This window comes from Zootoca vivipara, chromosome 1 (genome assembly GCF_963506605.1).
Source record: "Zootoca vivipara chromosome 1, rZooViv1.1, whole genome shotgun sequence".
Taxonomy (NCBI): Eukaryota; Metazoa; Chordata; class Lepidosauria; order Squamata; family Lacertidae; genus Zootoca; species Zootoca vivipara.
The window spans coordinates 116,561,496-116,582,935 of NC_083276.1; the positions used below are offsets into that span (position 1 = coordinate 116,561,496).

The window sequence follows — 21,440 nt, forward strand, 5'->3', positions numbered from 1 at the left end:
AAATCCTGTAAATCCCCTGGATTTCCTACCTGCCAGGGAGGCTCCATTTTGGGTCCTGGCGCTGCCTGATTTCCGGTGCCCAGACATGGGTAGCGCAGCATCGGAAGTCGCTTCTATGCATGTCCGGACATGCATAGAAGTGACTTCCGGCGCTGTGTCGCTGCTGATCCTGCATTTTTCAGCGGGAGACTTGACAGCTATGGTTTCTGGGTCTGAGCTGGAGAGACTTCACTAGCATCCTCTATAAATGGAAGAAGGCTGATGGCAAAAACACTGATGTTCCTGTTCAGGGAAATGGGTCAATCAGAGCTGTCAATGAGATTTATCACATTCAGATGAAGGTGGGGGAAGTTTTAACACAGCAACCCTAACATATTATGAAATAATTCATCTCGGAATGTAATAGTGATGGTTGGGCTTGCTTTTCGGAAGAGATCCGTAAGATTGTGCTGTCAGTTATATTTAGCTCTTGCAATCCCATCAACAAAAGATACCTGCACGTCACGGATTGGTTCAGAAGGGCTAATTACCATAACTGCCTTATAAATCTTTGTGTCCCAGCGTAGGTCCACCAGAATGCCTCCCACTCTGGTGAAAGAAATCCTATTGAATTTGCGGAAAAAAGAATTGTCCCCGACAACAGTTTCTATTTGCGTTCCAATGTAGCTTTAATTAACTCTGTCAGAATTCACAGCGCCGCACAAAATTGGAACCAGCAGTCGTACCTCGACGCAGCACTACCTTTCTTAAAGACTTCCCTTCAACTAATGCTCAGGCTTAAAGGTCAAATATTAATCTTCCGCCAAAACAAAGCTTTTGCCATAGGACCTTCCTCTACCCCCCCCCCCAAAAAAAACCACCCACCCTAAATTTTACCAAATGAAAACATGATCTCATCCTTCTCGAGCACACCACCCGTGCAAGAAGGATTCCCATAGGATTTCTAGAACCCTGTTCCCCCCACCTCAAGCCTTACCCACACATAAATACTAAGGAGAGAAGATGGGTTGGATGGGGTCATGAGATACATTCAGAAACCACCCAGAGGCAGCGGGGCAGCTAGCAAGGTGTAGTGGTTCAAATGTTGGACTTGAAGACCAGGGATCAAATCCCCATTCAGCCATGAAGCGCACTGGGTGACCTTGGGCCAACCACTTTTTTTTTCAGCCTAACCTACCTCACAGGGTTGTTGTGAGGAGAAAACGGAAAGCAGGACCATGTCAGCTAAGTGTAAATAGAGCTGCATCCTTATTTGTTAAATTTGTATCATGTCTTTCTGCCAGACAGAGCTCATTTATTACCACAAAGCTGTTGTGCTATTATTATTATTATTATTATTATTATTATTATTATTATTATTATTTCAATTTATATACCACCCTATAACTACAGATCTCAGGGCAGTTCACCAATACAGAAACAGATATACTACTAAAAAAACCTTTTATTTAAAAATACTAGGTAAGATACACCTCAGTCAAATTATTAAATCAAGTTTAATGTCTGTTGACCAGCTAAATAATTTTCAGCTGATTCATCGCCTGGCTTTTAAACCAATGAATCAATTAAGTTTGAACATACTTGCTTCTTTCCAAAAATGTACAGGGTACGTATGTGCCTTTTTAAAAAATATATCTATTAAACGAACCGTGAGGTGATTCCCAGTATAATGGTTTTCATCATGGTGAGATGGCAAGAATAGCTTTAATAGTCTCTTCATCATTCTACACAACAGTGGCAAACCAGACACTTGGAGTAGCCTTAAAAATAAACAGGTGAGCCGTTAATCCACAGCCTCCCGAGTAATCAACTAAAGCTTTAGCTGATTAACGTACAACTAAACCAATCTATTGGATTAATCAACAATTAAAGGCTGAAAGCTTACATTCTCACTATGGCCATGGACCTTAATTTGTGTAATGTGTTGTGGCTTCAGACTGAGGTTTCTGGCTGCAGATATGGGGGTGGGGCGGTCAATGGCAGCCAAGACGCAGAAATTTAGAGTCCACTGCCCGCAGCAAAAGGTGCAGTCCGGTTTGCCAGGTATTAAAAATGAAACGTGTAAAGTCTTTAAAGAAGTCAGTGTGAGCCTTTCCCATTCCTTCATGGTCTGCTGCCCCAAAGGTAAATGAGGAGTGTTAAAGATTATGCAAATGCCTTTACCTCCTCCCGAGCTCATCTTTACTAATATCAAGCCATCTCCGGAGCCCAGTTTGTCTGCTACGGCACTGATAACTTCTTTTACGGAAGACAACACTGGAATGCGGATTGTAGTGTAGGTTTGGTCGATGCAGTATACCTTGAACAAAACTTCAGACAGAAACAAGGCACATCGTGAATAAGGGCTGTAAGAAGATGAAACAAGGTAGGATGCAGAATATGAATCCAGTAATTTATTATTATTATTGTTGTTATTGTTATTATTTATTGAATTTATATACTGGCCTATACCCAGGGGTCTCAGGGCAGTTCACAGAACAAAATCAAGATATAAAACCACAAAATCTATATATATATATAAATGTAAAAAAGGTGAAACTGTAGGCTCCACTTTTCTCCGAAACCGCTTGACCAATTGTCCTGGAATTTGGACACAACGGTCCATGCCACTACCCGAGTGTTTGCACAACCTCGGATTGCTCACATCTCATACCTGCGCAGGTAAAAACCTGCTTTCCCACAAACTAAAACAGCGCCCTCAAGTGGCGTTATTCCCACAGCTCCTCCTCCTCCACCTCCCTCCCCATGGAGTCTAGCCCACACCCACAAACCCCGCCTCCGCCACGAGATCCTGTAAAACAGGGGGACTCTGAGACTCAGCAGGATCTGAAGGGGGCTATTACCCTCCATTTGACAGACTAACGCACAGCAACGTGTGCAGGGCCAGCTAGTACCTAATAAAACAAAAACAACAACAACCTAATAGCACTCCCCCCCCCATTTTTTTAAAAGGGCACAGGATGTAAATCAGATCAACCAAAGGCCTGGTTAAAAAGGAACGTTTTTGCCTGGCACCTAAAGGTGTATAATGAAGGCGCCAGGCAAACTTCCCTGGGGAGAGCATTCCACAGATGGGGAGCCACTACAGAGAAGGCCCTGTTCTCATATTGCCACCCTCCGAACCTCTTGAGGAGGCACACAAAGGAGGGCCTCAGGGTCTGGGTAGGTTCCTATGGAAAGAGGTGGTCCTTGAGGTATTGCATTACAACTGTATGCAGCTTAGCACTGCCATATTTTATTTTATTTCGTTAAAGGGGAGGGTGTTCTCAGTGGGCCCCATAGTTTCTTGCTTCTCTTAGGCCCAATCCTAAAGCAGAGATGGGGAACTTGATGTTGCTCCCATCACCCCTGACCATTGTGGCTGGGGCGAAGGAGAAAGAACATATGGAGAACCACAGGTCCCCCATCTTTGTCCGAGAGGGAGGAGGCAAGATCTGTGGAGGCTTGCTTCGGCTTCTCCTTGCTCCTCACACCACTCACATGCTGTTGAGACAGCAGGGCACCTACAACAAGGAGGAGTAGCAGCTGAACCAGAAAGTCCCAGAGATTGGCAGTAGGCATCCATTTTTATCCCTGTTGATGCTTGCCAGACTAAGAAAGGGCGGTGAGCTGCTGTGGGGGAGAAGATGGTTTAATCCTGACCACTCCTAACCCAGCTCAGGGGCCGTCTCAACATTAGAAGAGACCCCGGACAAAATTCCATCAGGGGCTGGCGGTCCTTTTCCTCTATCATATCATCCAAGTCCTGTGATTGTACTCAATGACTTACGTTCATCGCTTCCCCTTATGGGCTGCCGTTTTTGCGTTCTTTCGTCACTTGTGTTGAAGTGCTGCAAGAGAACTTTGTGCTGGGGAAACAAACCCGACAAAACGCCATGATTGTAAATGCAAGTAGAAAACTTTTCCAGAAAGCTACTGCTTATCATGTAAGGGGAGTCATGTCAGATCAAGCCAAAGACCCACCTAGTCCAGCAATCTGTTCTCACGATGACCAATCAGATGCCCATGACAGGGCATGAGCATTGAGCACAACAGCATTCTCCTTGCTCTAGAGCACGGGTCGGCAACGTGCGGCCCATGGGCTGAACACGGCCCATGAATACCGTTTTACCAGCCCACAAGCCACCCCTAAACCAAGCTGCCCACTCAGCGAGTTCCCCATGCGTGGCGCGGGGACTCGCCGAGTGGCGCCAGAAATCGCGTCTGCGCACGCGCAGATATCAGAAATCGCTTCTGCGCAGGTGTGATTTTCGGCATCTGGGCATGCGCAGAAGCAATTTCTGGCGCCGCGGACATGCGCAAACGTGATTTCTGGCATCACGCTGCACCAGTCCGGCCAACGGATGATCTCCGTGGGAGTGATCCAGCCCATGGCCGGTAAACCTTGCTGACCCCTGCTCTAGAGCATGAGACTCTAAATCTCAGGGTCGTGGGTTCAAGTCCCACGACAGGCAAAAGATTCCTGCATTGCAGGGGGTTGGACTAGATGACTCCCGTGGTCCCTTTCAACTGTTCTACAATTCGATGCCCTCCCCAGCAACTGCCATTCAGAGCAGAGGTGGCTGGTGCTCAATGGGACTAGTGGGGCGGAAGGCAAGGAAGACCAACACTAGGTGGAGCCAGAGCCCGTAACAGAATTTTTGTTTTGTCCCCATCCTCTTTCCTGCTGAGTTCTACAAGGACTGAGGAGGAGGAAGCTGATAAGACAGCGCCACCACCTGGACAGATGATTGAGAAGGCAGGTGGGTGGGGGCTGGCTGAGAGCAACCTGAGGTTGGTGGGAGTGGACTATTTGCCCTAATGGAGCTGACCTCAGTGATTTGGAGACATACTGCCTTTGATACTGGAGGCAGTCTACACAAAGCCTTTGTGTGGCTAGTGGCTAGTGGTAGGTCTATCCCCCATGAGTTTGCCTAATCCCTTTCTGAAGCCATCCAAGTTGGCAGCCACCACTGTATGCTGTGGTGGTGAATCCCATCATTTAACTTTGTGCTGTGTTATACCGCTGGTGGTGCATGTGGGAGAAAGACTAACAGAATGCCCATAGATCTGATCAAATTTCATTGCGTGGACTTGGTTCTTCTTTGGAGACTAAATTCTCAGGGCACCTTCACATCTTCTGTTTTAACCGCACACGTGTAATGTTATGCGTACACAGGAAACTATAACACGTCTGCACAACCAATCTGCTTTCCAAAGTATAAACGATACAGATGCATCTGACAGGATACAATAGTAAAGATTTACCGTATTTTTCCATGTATAAGACTAGGGTTTTTTCTTTAATAATCATGCTAAAAAGTGGGGGTTGTCTTATACATGGGTAGTGCATAGGGTGGACATTTGATTGGTTGCTGCCGTGGCTGTCAGTGGCTATTGTGCGTGTTATTGGTTGCTGCGTCAATGGGTGGTGTTGATTGGCTGATGCTCCGGCAGTTGGGCGGGCGATTGGCAGCTTCTGCCGGCAATGGGACAGATGGGAGGTAGTTTTTGCAATGCATACAGGTGAGCGATTTTCAGCACTCAACAACCCTGGTAATCCCCCCCCAAAAAAGCTCAACAACTCTGTGCCATCTCCCCCCATTTTCTTAAATTTGAGTCCCAAAAAATAGGGGCGTCTTATACATGGGGACGTCTTATAGACGGAAAAGTACGGTGCTTTCCAATCCATAGGTGTGAACTTGCCCTTAGTGGTTGGTAAAATAACAGTTTAACATTTTATGTGGGCCGAGTAGTCAAAATAGTTACCTTTTTCTGTGGTGCTTTAGCTTCCTCTGATCTGCAAAAAGAAGAAATACAGCATATTTATGGAGAGAGAAATTTGGAAGATTTTAGCAACAATGGTTTAGTTCACACGTAACACTAGACCATGGTTTGTCACTATGTGCACAAGCAAAATCAAAGTGAAGCCTCAGGCTTGTGCATGCCACTCTCCTCCTCCCCATGAGGCTAGGGACAGAACCATTCTAGCATTTAATTAATCTTTCAAAGAATCCTTGCTTTGCATTATGTATGAAAAAGAGATCAAGGTGGTTTGTTTTTCAAAGCAAAGCTGCTTCAAGAGGAGGAACATAGTAACATAAGCACGGTACTTAGTAACATAAGTACGGTACGGGCCTTTCCAGTGAGTCCATCAGTGGATTGTAGATTCCATTAAGCTCAGTGTTCATCTACACTGACTGGCAGCAGCTCTCTGGGGTTTCAGGCAGGTATTCTACCTGGAAAAGACAGGTATTGGCTTCTACGTGTAAAGCAGATCCTTTGCCACTGAGCTATGGCCCTTCCCCAAAAATCTAGAGCTAAGAAGCAGTGGCAGGTGGAAGCTCCTTCACCTAAGTGCCTTATCCTTTTGCAGGCTTCAAAATGCATGTTTGCAAACCACAGTCCTCCTCTTCCTCTCTCCTGTAACATCTAGAAACACAGACGTATGGTGGGATGCCATAGCACTTCAAGTTTCCCTACTCCACTTTGTTGGCCTGGCTTGGACATCATGCTAAACTGTGGTTGATTGCTCAACAGCACAATGACATTTCATAACGCTATGTGTTTTCCTGCTCTTTTTGGTATACAAACTCTTTAAAAAAAGGTTCTAACTAAATTCTTTGCTGATGGGGAGAGTGAATACAGTGAAACTTTCTCTCTGGTTTCACACAATTGCAAAAGCTGGTTTAGAGATGAACAAATTCAAGGTTATGCTTACATTTGTTTCATAGTCTTCTCTAGCTCTGGTAGTTGCTCTTTGAGGGCTGTAATCATCCTCGTGTCATCTGATACAGATACATAAAACTCCTATTAAATGAAAAAGAACACTCTTCAAACAATAATACAAAGAGGCAATTGACTTGTCAAGATATGTATTACAGGTGGGCTGACTACAAAGAAAAACGGTTCAATAGAGGTTCCTGACAAATACCGGAGAAGCAAATGTCCGCACTGGAAAAGTTCAAAAGGATGGAAGATGCCCTCTGAATCTTACTCCACCTCTAATCCAATACTATCTCAAGAGATTGAGTTGGGAGAGTGAGAGGGTCACCTCTAGCAAGAGATCTTCTATGTCATTAAAGAGAGAGGCAATGCCAGTTACTTAAAAGGTAAAGGTAAAGGACCCCTGGATGGTTTAGTCCAACTTGACTATGGGGTGCGGCTCTCATCATGCTTCAGGCCGAGGGAGCCGCCATTTGTCCACCGACAGCTTTCCGGGTCACGTGGCCAGCAGGACTAAACCACTTCTGACACCACGACGAGTGCCGGAGCGCACGGAAACACTGTTTACCTTCCTGCCACAGTGGTACCTATTTATCTACTCGCATTGGTCAACCCAGCCAGTTATTTATCATCATCATCATCATGTTTGCACATGTCAGTAAGATCTGCCCTTTTGATTTTACATCTTATGGACTGAAACATTTGGAGAGAGCAGGGTAAACTCAAGCCCTACTTAGGAATGCGTGTAGAGGCATAAGTGAACACAAGGAGAGCATGCATGGGCACACTGGCTCCACTCCTGCCACCTTCCACGAGTTCAAAGGGGGCTGTTTGCAGGGAGAAACCTCCTGTATTCGCACAGGCTCCCGTGGAAAATATGGGCTCCAAAATGCATTGGAGCCTCCACAAGTACAGGTGGTTTCCATGCTGCAGGCAATGGCTTTTGAACTTGCAGAGCGCCAGAGATAGCATGCTCACGAAAACTCCCTTTACATTGGAAGTTCATTTAAGCCTTTATATGGACACCTGAAAAAGGACCAGTCATACGGTGATAGCGGCTATGGGGTCATTTGTGGTACTCGTCTTGGATTTGCATCAATGACGCCAAGGAGCTCTGCTTGACGCACAGCTTATAGTCAGGGATTTTTAAAAAGTACACTGCACACATTTAATATTTTATTATTTCTGAAATGATGTGCTGTTCCCAGGTAACGGCCACAGTTTTCCCATGAAAAATGGAGGGGGGCAGAATGCTGATCAGACCATCATTTTGACTGCAATTCTATACAGAGTAAAAAAGATAAGGTAAAGGACCCCTGCACGGTTAAGTCCTGTCAAAGGCCGAGGAAGCTGGCGTTTGTCCACAGACAGCTTTCCGGGTCATGTGGCCAGCAGGACTAAACTGCTTCTGGCGCAACGAGACACTGTGACAAGTGCCAGAGTGCACAGAAACACTGTTTACCTTCCCGCCGCAGCAGTACCTATTTATCTACTTGAGCTGGCATGCTTTCGAACTGCTAGGTTGGCAGGAGCTGGGACAGAGCAACGGGAGCTCACCCTGTCGCGGGGATTCGAACCATCGACCTTCTGATCGGCAAGCCCAAGAGGCTCGGTGGTTTAGACCACAGTACGGTTTACTGCCAAGTAGTATTACATGCATGGGATTGCGCTGGAAGCGTCTAGGTTCCATATTCTCACAATGCCCATTTCTTTGTTTGCAAATGCAAACCCCCGAAGGACGTCTATAGTTGCTTGCGCTTGAATGTAATGTCCTTAGGAAGGAGAATTCTAAAGCTCGGGAAAAAAGTCTCCTGCCTCAGTAACTAGTTAATATTGATTCCAATGAAACAGGAGTACTAGCAATTGTGCCCTACCTCCAGAAAGGCCATTGCCGCTTCGTCCTCTTGCAGGACATCTCCGTACAAAACAGCCCATTGCAGCACTAAGCGAATGACTCGCCGTTTGTTGTTTAGGGCATAATCCATTTTTTCTTGCTCCGTACCCTGCGAAGGCTGAGCGTGGTAAGTGCCAAGATGTCAAGGAAAATGTTCACTCTGCTACTTCTTCCACACACACCCCCATCGCTTCCTCATAACAAAGCGCGCTTAAAATCAATGCTTTCAAGCGTTGTGAAACACACAACTGCCCAGCAGGATTTTCAAGATCAATAACATTTTGTGTGTTCTCCAGTTTATATATTTTCATGGCTTTTGATGACTTAGCATGGCGGTGGTGGGGAGATGAACCCAACGGGCCTTTCCTTGCAAAGTACAATTGGCAAATGGTTCAAGGGACATGGACCCAATTTGTTACTTTCCCTGGACCGTGGATGCTTGTTGGTGGTGGAAGAGTGGGAGCAAGGCAAGCCCTCTGGCCTTAAGGGAGATGCAGAAAGATGCACGATAGCCCCTGTAGTAATAAACTGAACACAGTGTAGATATATTATTTCTATGGCTTTGTATTTGTGGTAGGAGGCAGGTAGCACAACACATTTCTATAGCCCTGTTTTAGCTGAAGTCGTGGTGTTGTGCTCTTCAACTTTAACTTGTGGTTTTTGCCTCTGCAGAGAAATAATAATAATAGTAGTAATTTATCATTTATACCCCACCCATCTGGCTGGTTTTCCCCTACCACTCTGGGTGGCTCCCAACAGAATATTAAAAATACGATAAAACATCAAACATGCTACCCTAAACAGAGGGCTGCCTTCAAAAGTCTTCTAAAAGTCCGATACGTAGTTGTTTATTTCTTTGACATCTGATGAGAAGGCATTCCACAGGGCGGAGGCGACTACCTAGAAGGCCCTTTGCCTGGTTCCCTGTAACATCATTTCTTGCAGTGAGGGAACCGCCAGAAGGCCCTCGGAGGAGGACCTCAGTGATTCTATTTTCAGGAGATGTACATGCAACAATTGTTGATTCTTCTTGCTGTGATTTGTTCACAAGTTAATTGCTTGGGGCATATGAAAGAGAAAGAGAAAGAGTGTGTGTGTGTATGTGTTGGGGGGAAGGCAAAGACCACTGTATTGTTTTAATATTTGATTGGGAGCCGCCCAGAGTGGCTGGGGAGACTCAGCCAGATGGACGGGATACAAATAAATTGTTGTTGTTGTTGTTGTTGTTGTTGTTGTTGTTGTTGTTGTTGTTGTTGTTATTCCAGGCCACTGCTACAGATTTGGGGGGGGGATAGGATTGGTTCTAGTTTTTATTGCCACTTCTAGCTTGCACTGTGGTGACATTAGCCTAGGACTCTGTGATGTGGGGGCTTGTGGTACATTGCCTTCCTGTCAGTGGAGGTGAGGCTCCCTCAGGAAGGGAGGGGGGGAGGCATTCAGCTTCCCTAACATAATTTAGCCTGTCCTTTCATTAAGGATGTAAGAAAGCAGCTATTTCTGTTCCAACCTACCTTCGTCACAACCAGCGCTGTTTCTCTTCTGCCGCAGTCCAGTTTCTGCCCAATATTACATTTCTCACTGTCCACTATTTCATGTAATTTATATAATTAGTTGTGCAACATAATTAATGGCTCGATTATTTCCACGCCACTCATTTTGATTTAAAGGACACGTTGAACCATTTAAAAATAAAAATAAAAAGGTCATTCATGATGTATCAGTTGCAGGCTTAAAAACCAACCAAGCCAAGAACCTTACGTGTGAGTACTAATCATATTCACTGAACTGATATCCATTCCAGGTCTGGGATGAAACAATGAACAGCAGCAATTGCTGCTTCCATTCATGATGGAATTTTCTGAGGCCCCAACCTTTCACAGCCATCTCCCTTTGAAAATAAGACAGGCAGAGCCTCTTTGCACATAGATACATTGCCTCATCAACCTTCTGCTCACACAGACCTTTGATATGTGTGCATTTCCAACCCCGAGTCCAGCATGACCAAGGGAAAGAGCACATTTTAAAAAAAATGTATATATGGTTATATTAGCAATAATATAAATCTGTATTATTAAAAAAAGCCAAAACAAAAATTTCATTGTGATTATTACTGTTTGCAAGCCAGCAATGGAGATGCAATGGAATGCTACCCTCACCAACTTCAGAAGCAGTTTTCTCCGTATCCTGGTTCCTTCCCACGCAGAACAGTTGCAGCAAACAGTTTTCTGAAATGCATGCATATGTCAGAGTTTTGTTGTTAAAGGGCAACTCAGGTGTAAACTTCTCTCTTTTGGAAAGGGCAAGTTTTGACATTAAGATCAGAAATGGCGACTGTCCAGCACAACCTTGGTTTGAGGAGCGTGTTTGTTCACAACGTGTCTCTTATAAGTCCAGGGTCAGCAGAGCTGAGTCTACTGAAATTCTGCTTAGTCCGGGTTGACTTGGGATCCAGTGACAGACAGATCTGACAGACGGCCGTATATAGATAGATCCTCGCGAAACAGGGAGGAAATTGAATATAATAGTATTTTGTGCGTTCCATGTGGAATTAATGGCCCAGAATATTTTCTGCCTATGACAGTTCTGACAAGCACAGGGCCGCTGTGAATATAAGTCTTAAAATAAACTGTTTCTTTCAAAGCAAAGCACGGGGGCTTTGACATGCAATCTCTGGGATGTCTCAAGAGACTGTGAGTTGCTCAGAAGGGGAAACAAATGCATCAATAAAGCCTCTTGCTTCTCTTCAAGATATGGTAACATATGCACATTATGACTAAAGCAGTAATTTAAGGGGGGGGGTTGAAACTGGGTTTATTCAGCCTTTTTTTGTTTCCCTCAATTACAACAAAGCCCTTAGACACTGCTACAGCTACTTAACAGTCTAGGGACATGGGGCATTCTACAGAAATGTAGAGTCATTGGGAGAAAAAAGCACACCCTCTTTGAATTCTGCGGTTTTACATGTCTGCGGTTTTACATGAGGACAAAATAACAATCACCTGTTCCTTAGCATGTCTAAGGAACATGGTGCAATATGTCATGACTGCAGGTTTTAACTGAACTATATATATATATATATATGGTTGAGATCAGAAGAGTCAGGCTACCTGGTGGAGGTGAGAGTAGACATTGCATTGCCTAGTTTGGTCCCTTTAACTGTTTGTAGGGACAGTTATAAGATTTCACAAATCAAGTAGCATTTCACCGAGCTGTTCTCTCCCTGCAGCTTCTACCATGCAAGCCCTGTAATTATTTAATATCCTTCTTTCTGCTTATTAAGTGACTCACCACAGGCACTAGTAATTTTTGCCGGTATTTTTCATTGCTCATCTACTTATTTTTAATTCTGCTAATAATTTCTCCCATGCAAATGTGATCGTGGGATGTTGGGGGGGGGGGAGAGGGGAACCCTCCCTTCCCAAATGTTCACATTGCATATCTATTAGAATAATAGCGTTATGTATAAATAAATGCCAGAGAGGCTGTAATTTTGAAAGGTATTAATCAACAACGATGTTGTGACTGAATACCGATCTCAACAAGTTTCGTTGCTTTAAAATTGTAATATTTTTTTACAGCCTGCTCCTCCCTCAATAAAAGCAGGAATCTAGTTCCTTTTCACGTGCATTGGAACAGAATGTCGGTATTTATCACCATGAGAGAGTAGATGTATGGGATCAAATCATGTGCGTGTAACATGCTAAGTTTTCTCTTAAAACAATAATAATAATACAATAAGTGGTATACTTTCTGTGCTAGCACAAGAGAATTCCCTCCCTCTCTTCCTCCCCACTGTGTACCTCCACCACCCCCAAATCTGGTCTGGAGGCTTGGTGGAAGACACAGAAGAGGTTTGGGGTGGGTGTTGGTGGAGAATCGTGCTTTAAACTAGTATGAGACTGACACCAAAGGCACAGAGTCAGGAGGCAGAATTGGATGAGAATAAGGCTGTGCATGTATGGATGTGATGTATGGAAGTAGTGATGTATGGAAGGGAGAGCTGGACCATAAAGAAGGCTGATCGCCGAAGAATTGATGCTTTTGAATTATGGTGCTGGAGGAGACTCTTGAGAGTCCCATGGACTGCAAGAAGATCAAACCTATCCATTCTGAAGGAAATCAGCCCTGAGTGCTCACTGGAAGGACAGATCCTGAAGCTGAGGCTCCAATACTTTGGCCACCTCATGAGAAGAGAAGAATCCTTGGAAAAGACCCTGATGTTGGGAAAGATTGAGGGCACTAGGAGAAGGGGACGACAGAGGACGAGATGACTGGACAGTGTTCTCGAAGCTACGAACATGAGTTTGACCAAACTGCGGGAGGCAGTGGAAGACAGGAGTGCCTGGCGTGCTCTGGTCCATGGGGTCACAAAGAGTCGGACACGACTAAACAACAACAAGGCTGTGTACACACTTCCGCATCCAGTACACTCCCAACATTGGTTTGGGAAGTGGTGCGGACACGACGTTCGCCACACAACCCATATCTATCCTGTTGTTCCTTGGGAAATGCTGAGGTTTGATCCATTTTCCCCCAAACTAACTTCATTTCGAATACACAACAACAACAACAACAACAACAACAACAACATCCCTGCCCATCTGGACCTAGTTCTGTTTTAAGCCAGTAATGTGCACACAGTCTTAAGTCAACCCCTGGAGACCAGGCAAGGCTACATTTAGTGAACAATAAGGAAGCTGAAATCCAAGAGAGGCCAGACCCCAAGGAAAGGAAAAGCCAGAAGAATGTGAATTAAATCTATGCTAGGTTCTGTGCTACAGTCTACAGTCTACAGTCATACCTCGGTTTCAGTACGCTTCGGTTTGAGTACTTTCAGTTTAAGTACTCTGCGGACCCGTCTGGAACGGATTAATCCACTTTCCATTACTTTCAATGGGAAAGTTCGCTTCAGGTTAAGTACAGACTTCCGGAACCAATTGTGTACTTAAACCGAGGTACCACTGTATATCCTGCGCAACGTGACTGAAGCCAAGCAGGATTTCTGTACTTCCAACATTTAGTTCATCTGTTTCTCTGGTGGGGGGAAAAAGGAGGTTTTGCTCCAGTCACACAAAACACACACGCACAAATACCGTCAGCTGGGCTGTATTTATGCGGCTTTTGTTGCTTTCCTCAACACATGTCACAGATTTTTAATTGCCTTTGCTATTTGTGGCACCACAATAGCACTCAAACAGATCTGGTTTCCAGGGCGATTATGCAAGCCGATGTAGAAATTTGAAAATAGCTCATTATTTTAAATGATATGGTATAACCTGCTGGTGGGTAAAGCCAACACTTGGGGATGGAGGTGGAGGAGAAACAAGCAAGGGAGACAATAGGAGGCAGAGTTGCCAGGGATCAGAAGTGCTGTTGCACTCATGCCCTGCTTGTGGGATTCCCTTAGGCATCTGGATGGCCCCCTTGAGAATGGGGTTCAGGACTATATGAACCTTAGGTTGACCCAACAGGGCTTTTCTCAGGTTCTTATGAGCATGGGGGAAATGGCTTGCAAAATACTCGCAGTCATTCATAGCATTAGGCTTAAGGCAGGTGTTCCATCCATATTGGTTAATCTTGCTCTAGGGATGAGATGGCTTGAGAGTTTAGTTCCACCATGCTGGAATGACTAATACTCACAGGCTCCCATCTTATGTACTCTGACCTGGGAGTAAGGGTAAGAGTAAAGGACCCCTGGACGGTTAAGTCCAGCCAAAGGCGACTATGGGGTTGCGGCGATCATCTCGCTTTCAGGCTGAGGGAGCCGGCGTTTGCCCACAGACAGCTTTCTGGGTCATGTGGCCAGCAGGACTAAACCGCTTCTGGCGCAACGGAACACCGTGACGGAAGCCAGAGCACACGGAAACACTGTTGACCTTCCTGCCGCAGTGCTACCTATTTATCTACTTGGACTGGTGTGCTTTCGAACTGCTGGGTTGGCAGGAGCTGGGGCAGAGCAACGGGATTTGAACCGCTGACCTTCTGATTGGCAAGCCCAAGAGGCTCAGGGGTTTAGAGTGCCACCCACATCCCTGACCTGGGAGTAAATCATGTCGAACACAGTGGGACTTAATCCTGGGAAACGCTGCACAGCATTGTAACAAAACAAAGTGAGAAAGAGCTAAAGCTCCCAAGAGTTGAATCTCCCTTCTTGACTTTCTTGCTTAACTTCCAGGGGGTTTCTTGACAGAGAGGGTCCACTAATGGATGTGGTACATCAGCAGCTTCCCGGCCACTCCAAGCGTTGATGCCAGCCTTGCTTACCACTGAATTAGGTGTCTACTATGTTTTGGTTTTATTTTTTAAAAAAAAAAACATTCAAAAAGGATATTGAGCCATCAAAGCCGGACAAAGCTGATTATTTGGCATGAATATGCAGTGCATCATAACAAAATCATGTACACCAGCATCTGTGAAAATCAAAAGTAACAGAAAGTTATATTCCCGCATGCCCTCCCAATATAATTTCTCATCATTGCAAAATATATTGTTCCCTCCTCCCCCTTAAACAGCACAAAAAGAGTTATACCAGATGTGTTTTGCACATTAAAAGCAATTAATTAGCTGCACAACCCTAGACAAAGAGAAGCAAGTCTCTTTGATTTCAGTAGGACTTGTTCCCAGGTCCAATACTCAATGCACTTAAGCCCCATTGAATGTAGTGGGACTTATATCTAAATAGATGGGGTGATTGGGTGTATGGGCTAGATACAGTAGTACCTCAACTTACGAACGACTCGACAACCGAATTTTTCGACTTACAATTGGGGGGAATGGCCACGCGCTTACGAATGTCTCGCCATCCATAAAAAACCGTGGCGGTTTTAGATAGGGATTTTTCGACTTATGAATTTTTAGATAGGGTTGCTTCGACTTACAAATTTTTCTGTCTTCAATGCATTCCTATGGGAAATCGCGTTTCCAATGGCGTTTTTCGACTTACGAAGGTGCCTTTGGAACGGATTAAATTCGTAAGTCGAGGCACCACTGTATATGAAGGAGCAAAATATAGTTCCAGTGTTTGGGAGTGACTTTCATATGTTTTTAACCAATCAGTCAAATCTTTGGTGAAAAAAGTGAATCGTTTTAATCCTGGATATTTTCCCTGAAATCAACTGGCTCAGATCAAATTTATGTGGTCCCCAATGCCCTCTAACGCAAAAGGAAATGTATTCCAGTGGAAAGTGTACAAAAAACAATGGGATGTTTGCCAGGGCATTGTTTTCACTGCTACTATGCAAACAAACTGCTTAAACCAAACAAAAACAAATTCAAAGTAATGCAAAAGTTTGGGGGGGGGGAGAGAATCAGTGATTGCAGATGTTTGTGATCTGACAAGCCGAGAAAGAAACATTGTGGTTCAAATTTCCAGTTGCCTGCTAACAAATGGAATACTGCCCCAAGATATTTTGGAAAACGACTGTTTCAAAATACTTTTCAAAAGTGAAGTTGTACTGGAAGGTTTTGGAAAATGAAACAAAATGTCCCTAAGAGAAGCTGCAAACTTGATACTGGCCCTCCCCTACTTTTTAGGGCACTACCATAAGGTTGTTTCAAGGTTATAGCTCTTTCTAACACACACTGAATGCAACAGCTACACTCAGTACAAAAGCAAGACTGAGCTGCACTCGCGGCCAAAGAACCCGGGTGCTTAAGCCCCAGTTTAAATCGAATGTCTGCAGTTTGGAAATGTTGGACTGCAGCATTCACTTCTTACATTGATCTACAATTGCACTGACATCTTTATTTAAACATTCTACCTGTCCCTTCGCTTAATGCTGATTCGAGACGCATTGTTTCCAGGAAGTGTTCTAGAATTTTCTCGGGCGTTCCTGACATCACGATATACCTGAGTAAAGGAAGAAAAGAAACAGTGACCTAAAAAACGACTCTGAGCTTGTTGAAAAGAGAAGGTGAATATGAGTGTAAAGCTTTAGCATAGGAAAGAGACCCAGCGTAGAATATCTTTACATCTTGGTTGATTCTAACATACGTTTTGCAATATGACACGCTTGGCTTTAATACCAGACGACCTGTTTTAGTAGCTTCAATTGGAGAAAAAGGGCAAAAAAAGGCAAGTGAGTTGTTTTTACAGGAGTGGGGAATAGAACTGGCAGCAGAGCAGTGGAAATATGGGACACAATAGTGACACCAAAAAATAAGCGTCTGCCACTAGACAATTTGAGTGGCAGCTGTTCCCCGCTGGGGCTAGTAGGGTGGAAAGCAAGGAGCCCCACATTAGACGGAGATGGAGCCAATGACAGACAGAGCCAACTCATTCTAGTTCTGTCCTCATTTTCCTCTTTCTACAAAAGGCAACACTGAGACGGAGGAGGAGGAGGAGGAGGAGGAGGAGGAGGAGGAGGAGGAGGAGGAGGAGGAGGAGGAGGAGGAGGAGGAGGAAGCTGGCAGGCTGTGCTGCACCTTGGATGGGCAGCATGTTAAGGCAGGTAGTTGGTTGAGGGGCAGATAGAGGCTGGTGGTCTGGTGACCAATTTGTTCTCAATAAGCCAGCCTCCCCAGTTTGCAACAGTCAAGAAGAGAGCCAAAGCATGGTCAATATGGCCGCTGGGTCAGTTGGGATGGGAAACAGGCACGTTTAGGAACAGGGCCAGCTCATTTGCTCTCTGGACTTAAAAGGCAAGATGGCGCACGCACACGCACACAGCAACCACCATTCTGCATACAGAAGCAGACCAGGTTGGCCACTGAATCTTACTGTGATACTGGCAATGGGACAGCGTCCTCAATCACTGTCAAGAGCAACAGACAAACTTAGGGGTTGCAGAAATGGCCACACGGCACAGTTCTGTCCTCCAGCAGAAGTGCACAACTGGGGGTGGTCTCCCACAACTTCCACATAAACAGACACCCAGTATCCAATTCACCTGAGGCCGCCATCTCACTTTGCCTCGTAGTCGAGCTAGCCTTGATCAGAATGAAGTTCCTTGTGATGTGCTGCTTTGGGATCCAAGCTGTGATGTTTTCTGAAGATGCTTCATGTGTGGTCATCTTCCTATGTTACGCATTTGTAAGCTTGTTTGATTTCTTTCTCTCTCTTTTTTAGCCCAATGCTCTGCGACGGCCAATGGCAACAGCTAAGATGTGATCCCAAAAGGGAGGAGGGGTGGGTCACGGAGTTGCCTCTTGCTGTTGCAGCATTTGAATTACGAGGGGAAAGGTCCTTAGGAAATCTGTACCTTCTCCCCAATTTGAGCCAATTGGCTCGTATCCCCAAGTAGCCTTCGAAAAACAGTAGCTAAGGCAGCCATCACGAAATAAGGTAATAGGCCCCATTTGTCACTTCTCTGAGCATCAAACTACTGTGGTTCACTGAAAAATAGGAACTTATCTATTAAGCTTTCCTATTTCCTTCCGTAGTAAATGCGTTTCTTTTAGTGAACCTCTTGGTTCTTCTTACAACTTTGCATCATTTTACTGCGTTCAAGTATAGGGGGAAATCTAGGAAACTTCCCCCCTAAAAAAAAAAAAAGCTCCTGCTGAGAAATAAGTAGTGGAGCTGAGCTCCTGGGAGCTTCTCCTCACTTTGAGGACTGGCCATCATACGGTTCTTTTACCTGCCAGCCCTTTGGGAAGAGCTGCATTGATGTCCCAAGAATGCAAACCTCTTGTTAAGCCAAGTGCACAGAGAGATACTTGCAGAGATACTAACTGTGTGTCTTGGGGAGAAGCAGAGAAAGAGAGAGAGAGAGCTTGCTGCACTTTCAATATGAAAGTGGAAACGAAATTGTGGAAGTGGCATGCGGTGCCTGGAGACTAGTTGGCAGCAGTACTCTGCAAGAGATCAGTCGGCAAAGAGAAGATGTGTTTGCCCGTAAAGGGAGAGGGGCATAGGGAGTGCTTCACAGTGGGCTCTGCTAGCAACATCCCTTTGAACACTGCAAGAGAGATGAAGCATTGGGGAACGGGGAACAGCCCCAAATTGCATCTCGGGTCATTTGTCCCCAAACCTTAAGCCTTTTCCAGCCTTTGCCATTTCCCAAATGAAAGAAGCCAGTTCTAGACACTGGCACCTTGTGTACTGGGAACAATTATCCCAGAGACATGAAAGCTGCTTATGATTACTCATAGGCACTTAATTACTCCAGACCTTCCAAGTGTCAGTGTGGTGTAGTGGTTAAGAGCGGTGGACTCGTAATCCGGTGAACCGGATTCGCTTCCCCGCTCCTCCACATGCAGCTGCTGGGTGACCTTGGGCTAGTCACACTTCTCTGAAGTCTCTCAGCCTCACTCACCTCACAGAGTGTTTGTTGTGGGAGAGGAAGGGAAAGGAGATTGTTAGCTGCTTTGAGACCCCTTAAGGCAGGCATCCCCAAACTGCGGCCCACCAGATGTTTTGGCCTACAACTCCCATGATCCCTAGCTAACAGGACCAGTGGTCAGGGATGATGGGAATTGTAGTCCAAAACATCTGGAGGGCTGAAGTTTGGGGATGCCTAACTTAAGGGGAATGAAAGGCGGGATATCAAGTCCAAACTCCTTCTTCTTCCCTATTTTCCAGGGTCAGTCCCAGATTTACAGAAGCTGTCCTGGTTTCTCATTTGATCCTGGAATGTCCTGCTTTTCCTTAGGACATTCCTATTTTCATTGGAGAAAGGTTGGAGGGTATGGAGATATGCAACCCCTAAGACAAGGGGATAAGTACCTACGCAAACTTTAAAGGACCTCTGAAGGCAGTCCTTCAGTACACCCTGTAGGAATTGGACCAAACAACTTGATGCAAGGCGACTAAAGAGATAGATGTGCACTTTAAGAATTGGAAATAAATAATAAAAAATTATGTTTTCTTAATAGCAAAGCGAATGTGCTTTTAAAAGCTTTTTTTATCAGTAATTACTCTTCTCAGTAATAACATTCTTTATGGTCTGTGAACAGATTTTGCACATGGGGGACTATTTACAGCGAGACCTGCATAGAGTTGATTTTTGACAGCTAAAGGGCCACAGCTAATGCGTTTGCAAGTTGATATATGTTGTGCGCTGCAGGGCATGTGACCAGCTGGTGATATCTTTTCAAATGCGACATAATGCACTCTTTCAAAGGCAGGAAGAAAAGACTATTGGCTAAATAAAACCATTTGGAAGCGTTAATCATAGTTTTGCATCAACACTGTGGAATTAAATCATACTTGTGCTGAGGAGGCTGCGAGTTTCCTTGATTGGGAGCCCTGTTTCCTGCTGGGATCTTCTCTAGTACCAAGACATCTTGGTCATGTTCCTTAAGTCTGACTGTGTTTGCTTCGACATCCTGAAAGATGATTTTTTAAAATAATTAACACACCAGATAGAAACAACTTGGTAAAAAGCTGTGCTGCAAATGAAAATTAAAAGGCCATTCATATATGGTTTTATACTCCTAGAGGTGAAAGAAAAGGTATGGGACCCCATCCCGGGAAAGATAGCTGCCCTTTAGTGTTATTGGCATCTGTGGGGCAAGTTGTATGAAACTTGCAACTAAGTTAAGGTCCATGTATTTCCAGCACGACTGAAGTCAGTGTGGTGTAATGGTTAAGAGTGTTGGACTATGACCTCGGAGACCAGGGTTCAAATCCCCACTCAGCCATGAAGCTCATTGGGTGGCATTGGGCCAGTCACAATCTCTCAGCCTAACCTCCTTCACAGGGTTGTTGTGAGGATTAAATGAGGAGGGGGGAAAACTTGAACTCTCTGGAGAAAAAGGAGGGATATAAAGTCAATAAACAAACGAAATTCTCTTGGGTCTTCAGGACTGTAGATCACAACATTCGTGTTCAGTTAGGTTGAGATTTCACCAACCTAAGCAGCTTTTTCTACTTCCTTTATCTATCCATGAATCTTCCTGCATTACAGCTGTAGTGTTAAACACATTCTTTTTATCTGGGCTCCATAGAAAATTTATCCATTTTCCCAGATCTCTTTTTTCGTGGTTCAAAGGGAAGGCTTTGCCTTAGGTTCCTTAGGTTTACTGAATCCTTTCCCCCCAGTACAAAACTGGATTCAGATTCCTTACTTAATGCTTAACCAATTATGAGTAGTACTATTAGCACTATACTTCTATCACCACCACCATGACGACTAGTAGTAAGATTGCCGCATATTCCAGTCATAATCATTCTCTCCATGGCCAAGTGTAAGCACAATGGTTTTTGCAAAGTTCAGCAGTGTGCTCCACTGCTGCAGAGACTACAACACCCTCTTTCACCACCGTTTTTGCACCAGCCGTGGTGCAACAGCTGCCAGCGATGGCTTACGTTTGTGCACAGGTGAGCGAAGGAAGCGAAGGGAGAGTTGCGAAATGTCCGCAGCGCTCTAGAGCAAGCTCTTAAAAGTTGGGTGAACTCTTAACTTACCCGCAGTATCCTATTAAAGTCTTCCTTGTCGACTCTCAAGAAGTGGCAGTTATCTTCTCGCAGAACAATGGAAGCGGCTCTTGGAGCATCGTTCACTAATGCTAGCTTGCCAAAATCATCGCCTTCGTGTAGGGTACATACCACGCCCTAAAAACAACAACAAGAAGAAGAAAAACGCATTTACACAGAGAAACCGTAATTGGGGAGTTTGTCCCATTGACGCTCCATGTGCAAACACAGGATTTCTAAGCCAAATACTATAACAAATGTATCTGGCAGGAAATTTAACAGCCAAAATAACAATGAGAAGACAATACATGGCAGCTGGTTATTACTAATGCTACAGAAAGGCAAAGGCAAAAAAAGAAGAATGGGGTTTGTTCTCTGAAATTTGTTTCAGAGACAGACTGACTTTGGGCTCCGCTAATGGTGGGAACTTTCCTTTTCTTTTTTTAATGAAGTCAAATTTTTTAAATCAAGTTTGTTGAATAA

General features: G+C 44.8%; 1 protein-coding gene across 3 annotated transcripts in view; it reads right to left on the reverse strand.

Annotated features, from left to right (window-relative positions):
* The window catches only part of RAPGEF4 (Rap guanine nucleotide exchange factor 4), a 151,282-nt gene that overhangs the window by 21,663 nt on the left and 108,179 nt on the right, over nt 1–21,440 (reverse strand). For all 3 annotated transcript variants that reach the window (XM_035135206.2, XM_035135200.2, XM_035135217.2), the window contains 9 exons: nt 20,949–21,095; nt 19,749–19,867; nt 16,360–16,448; nt 14,931–15,009; nt 8,580–8,730; nt 6,701–6,789; nt 5,749–5,779; nt 3,770–3,848; nt 2,164–2,310 (listed from right to left, as the gene is read on the reverse strand). In XM_035135206.2, the coding sequence (XP_034991097.2) occupies nt 2,164–2,310; nt 3,770–3,848; nt 5,749–5,779; nt 6,701–6,789; nt 8,580–8,730; nt 14,931–15,009; nt 16,360–16,448; nt 19,749–19,867; nt 20,949–21,095 (931 nt within the window). The remainder of the gene's footprint in view (nt 1–2,163; nt 2,311–3,769; nt 3,849–5,748; nt 5,780–6,700; nt 6,790–8,579; nt 8,731–14,930; nt 15,010–16,359; nt 16,449–19,748; nt 19,868–20,948; nt 21,096–21,440) is intronic.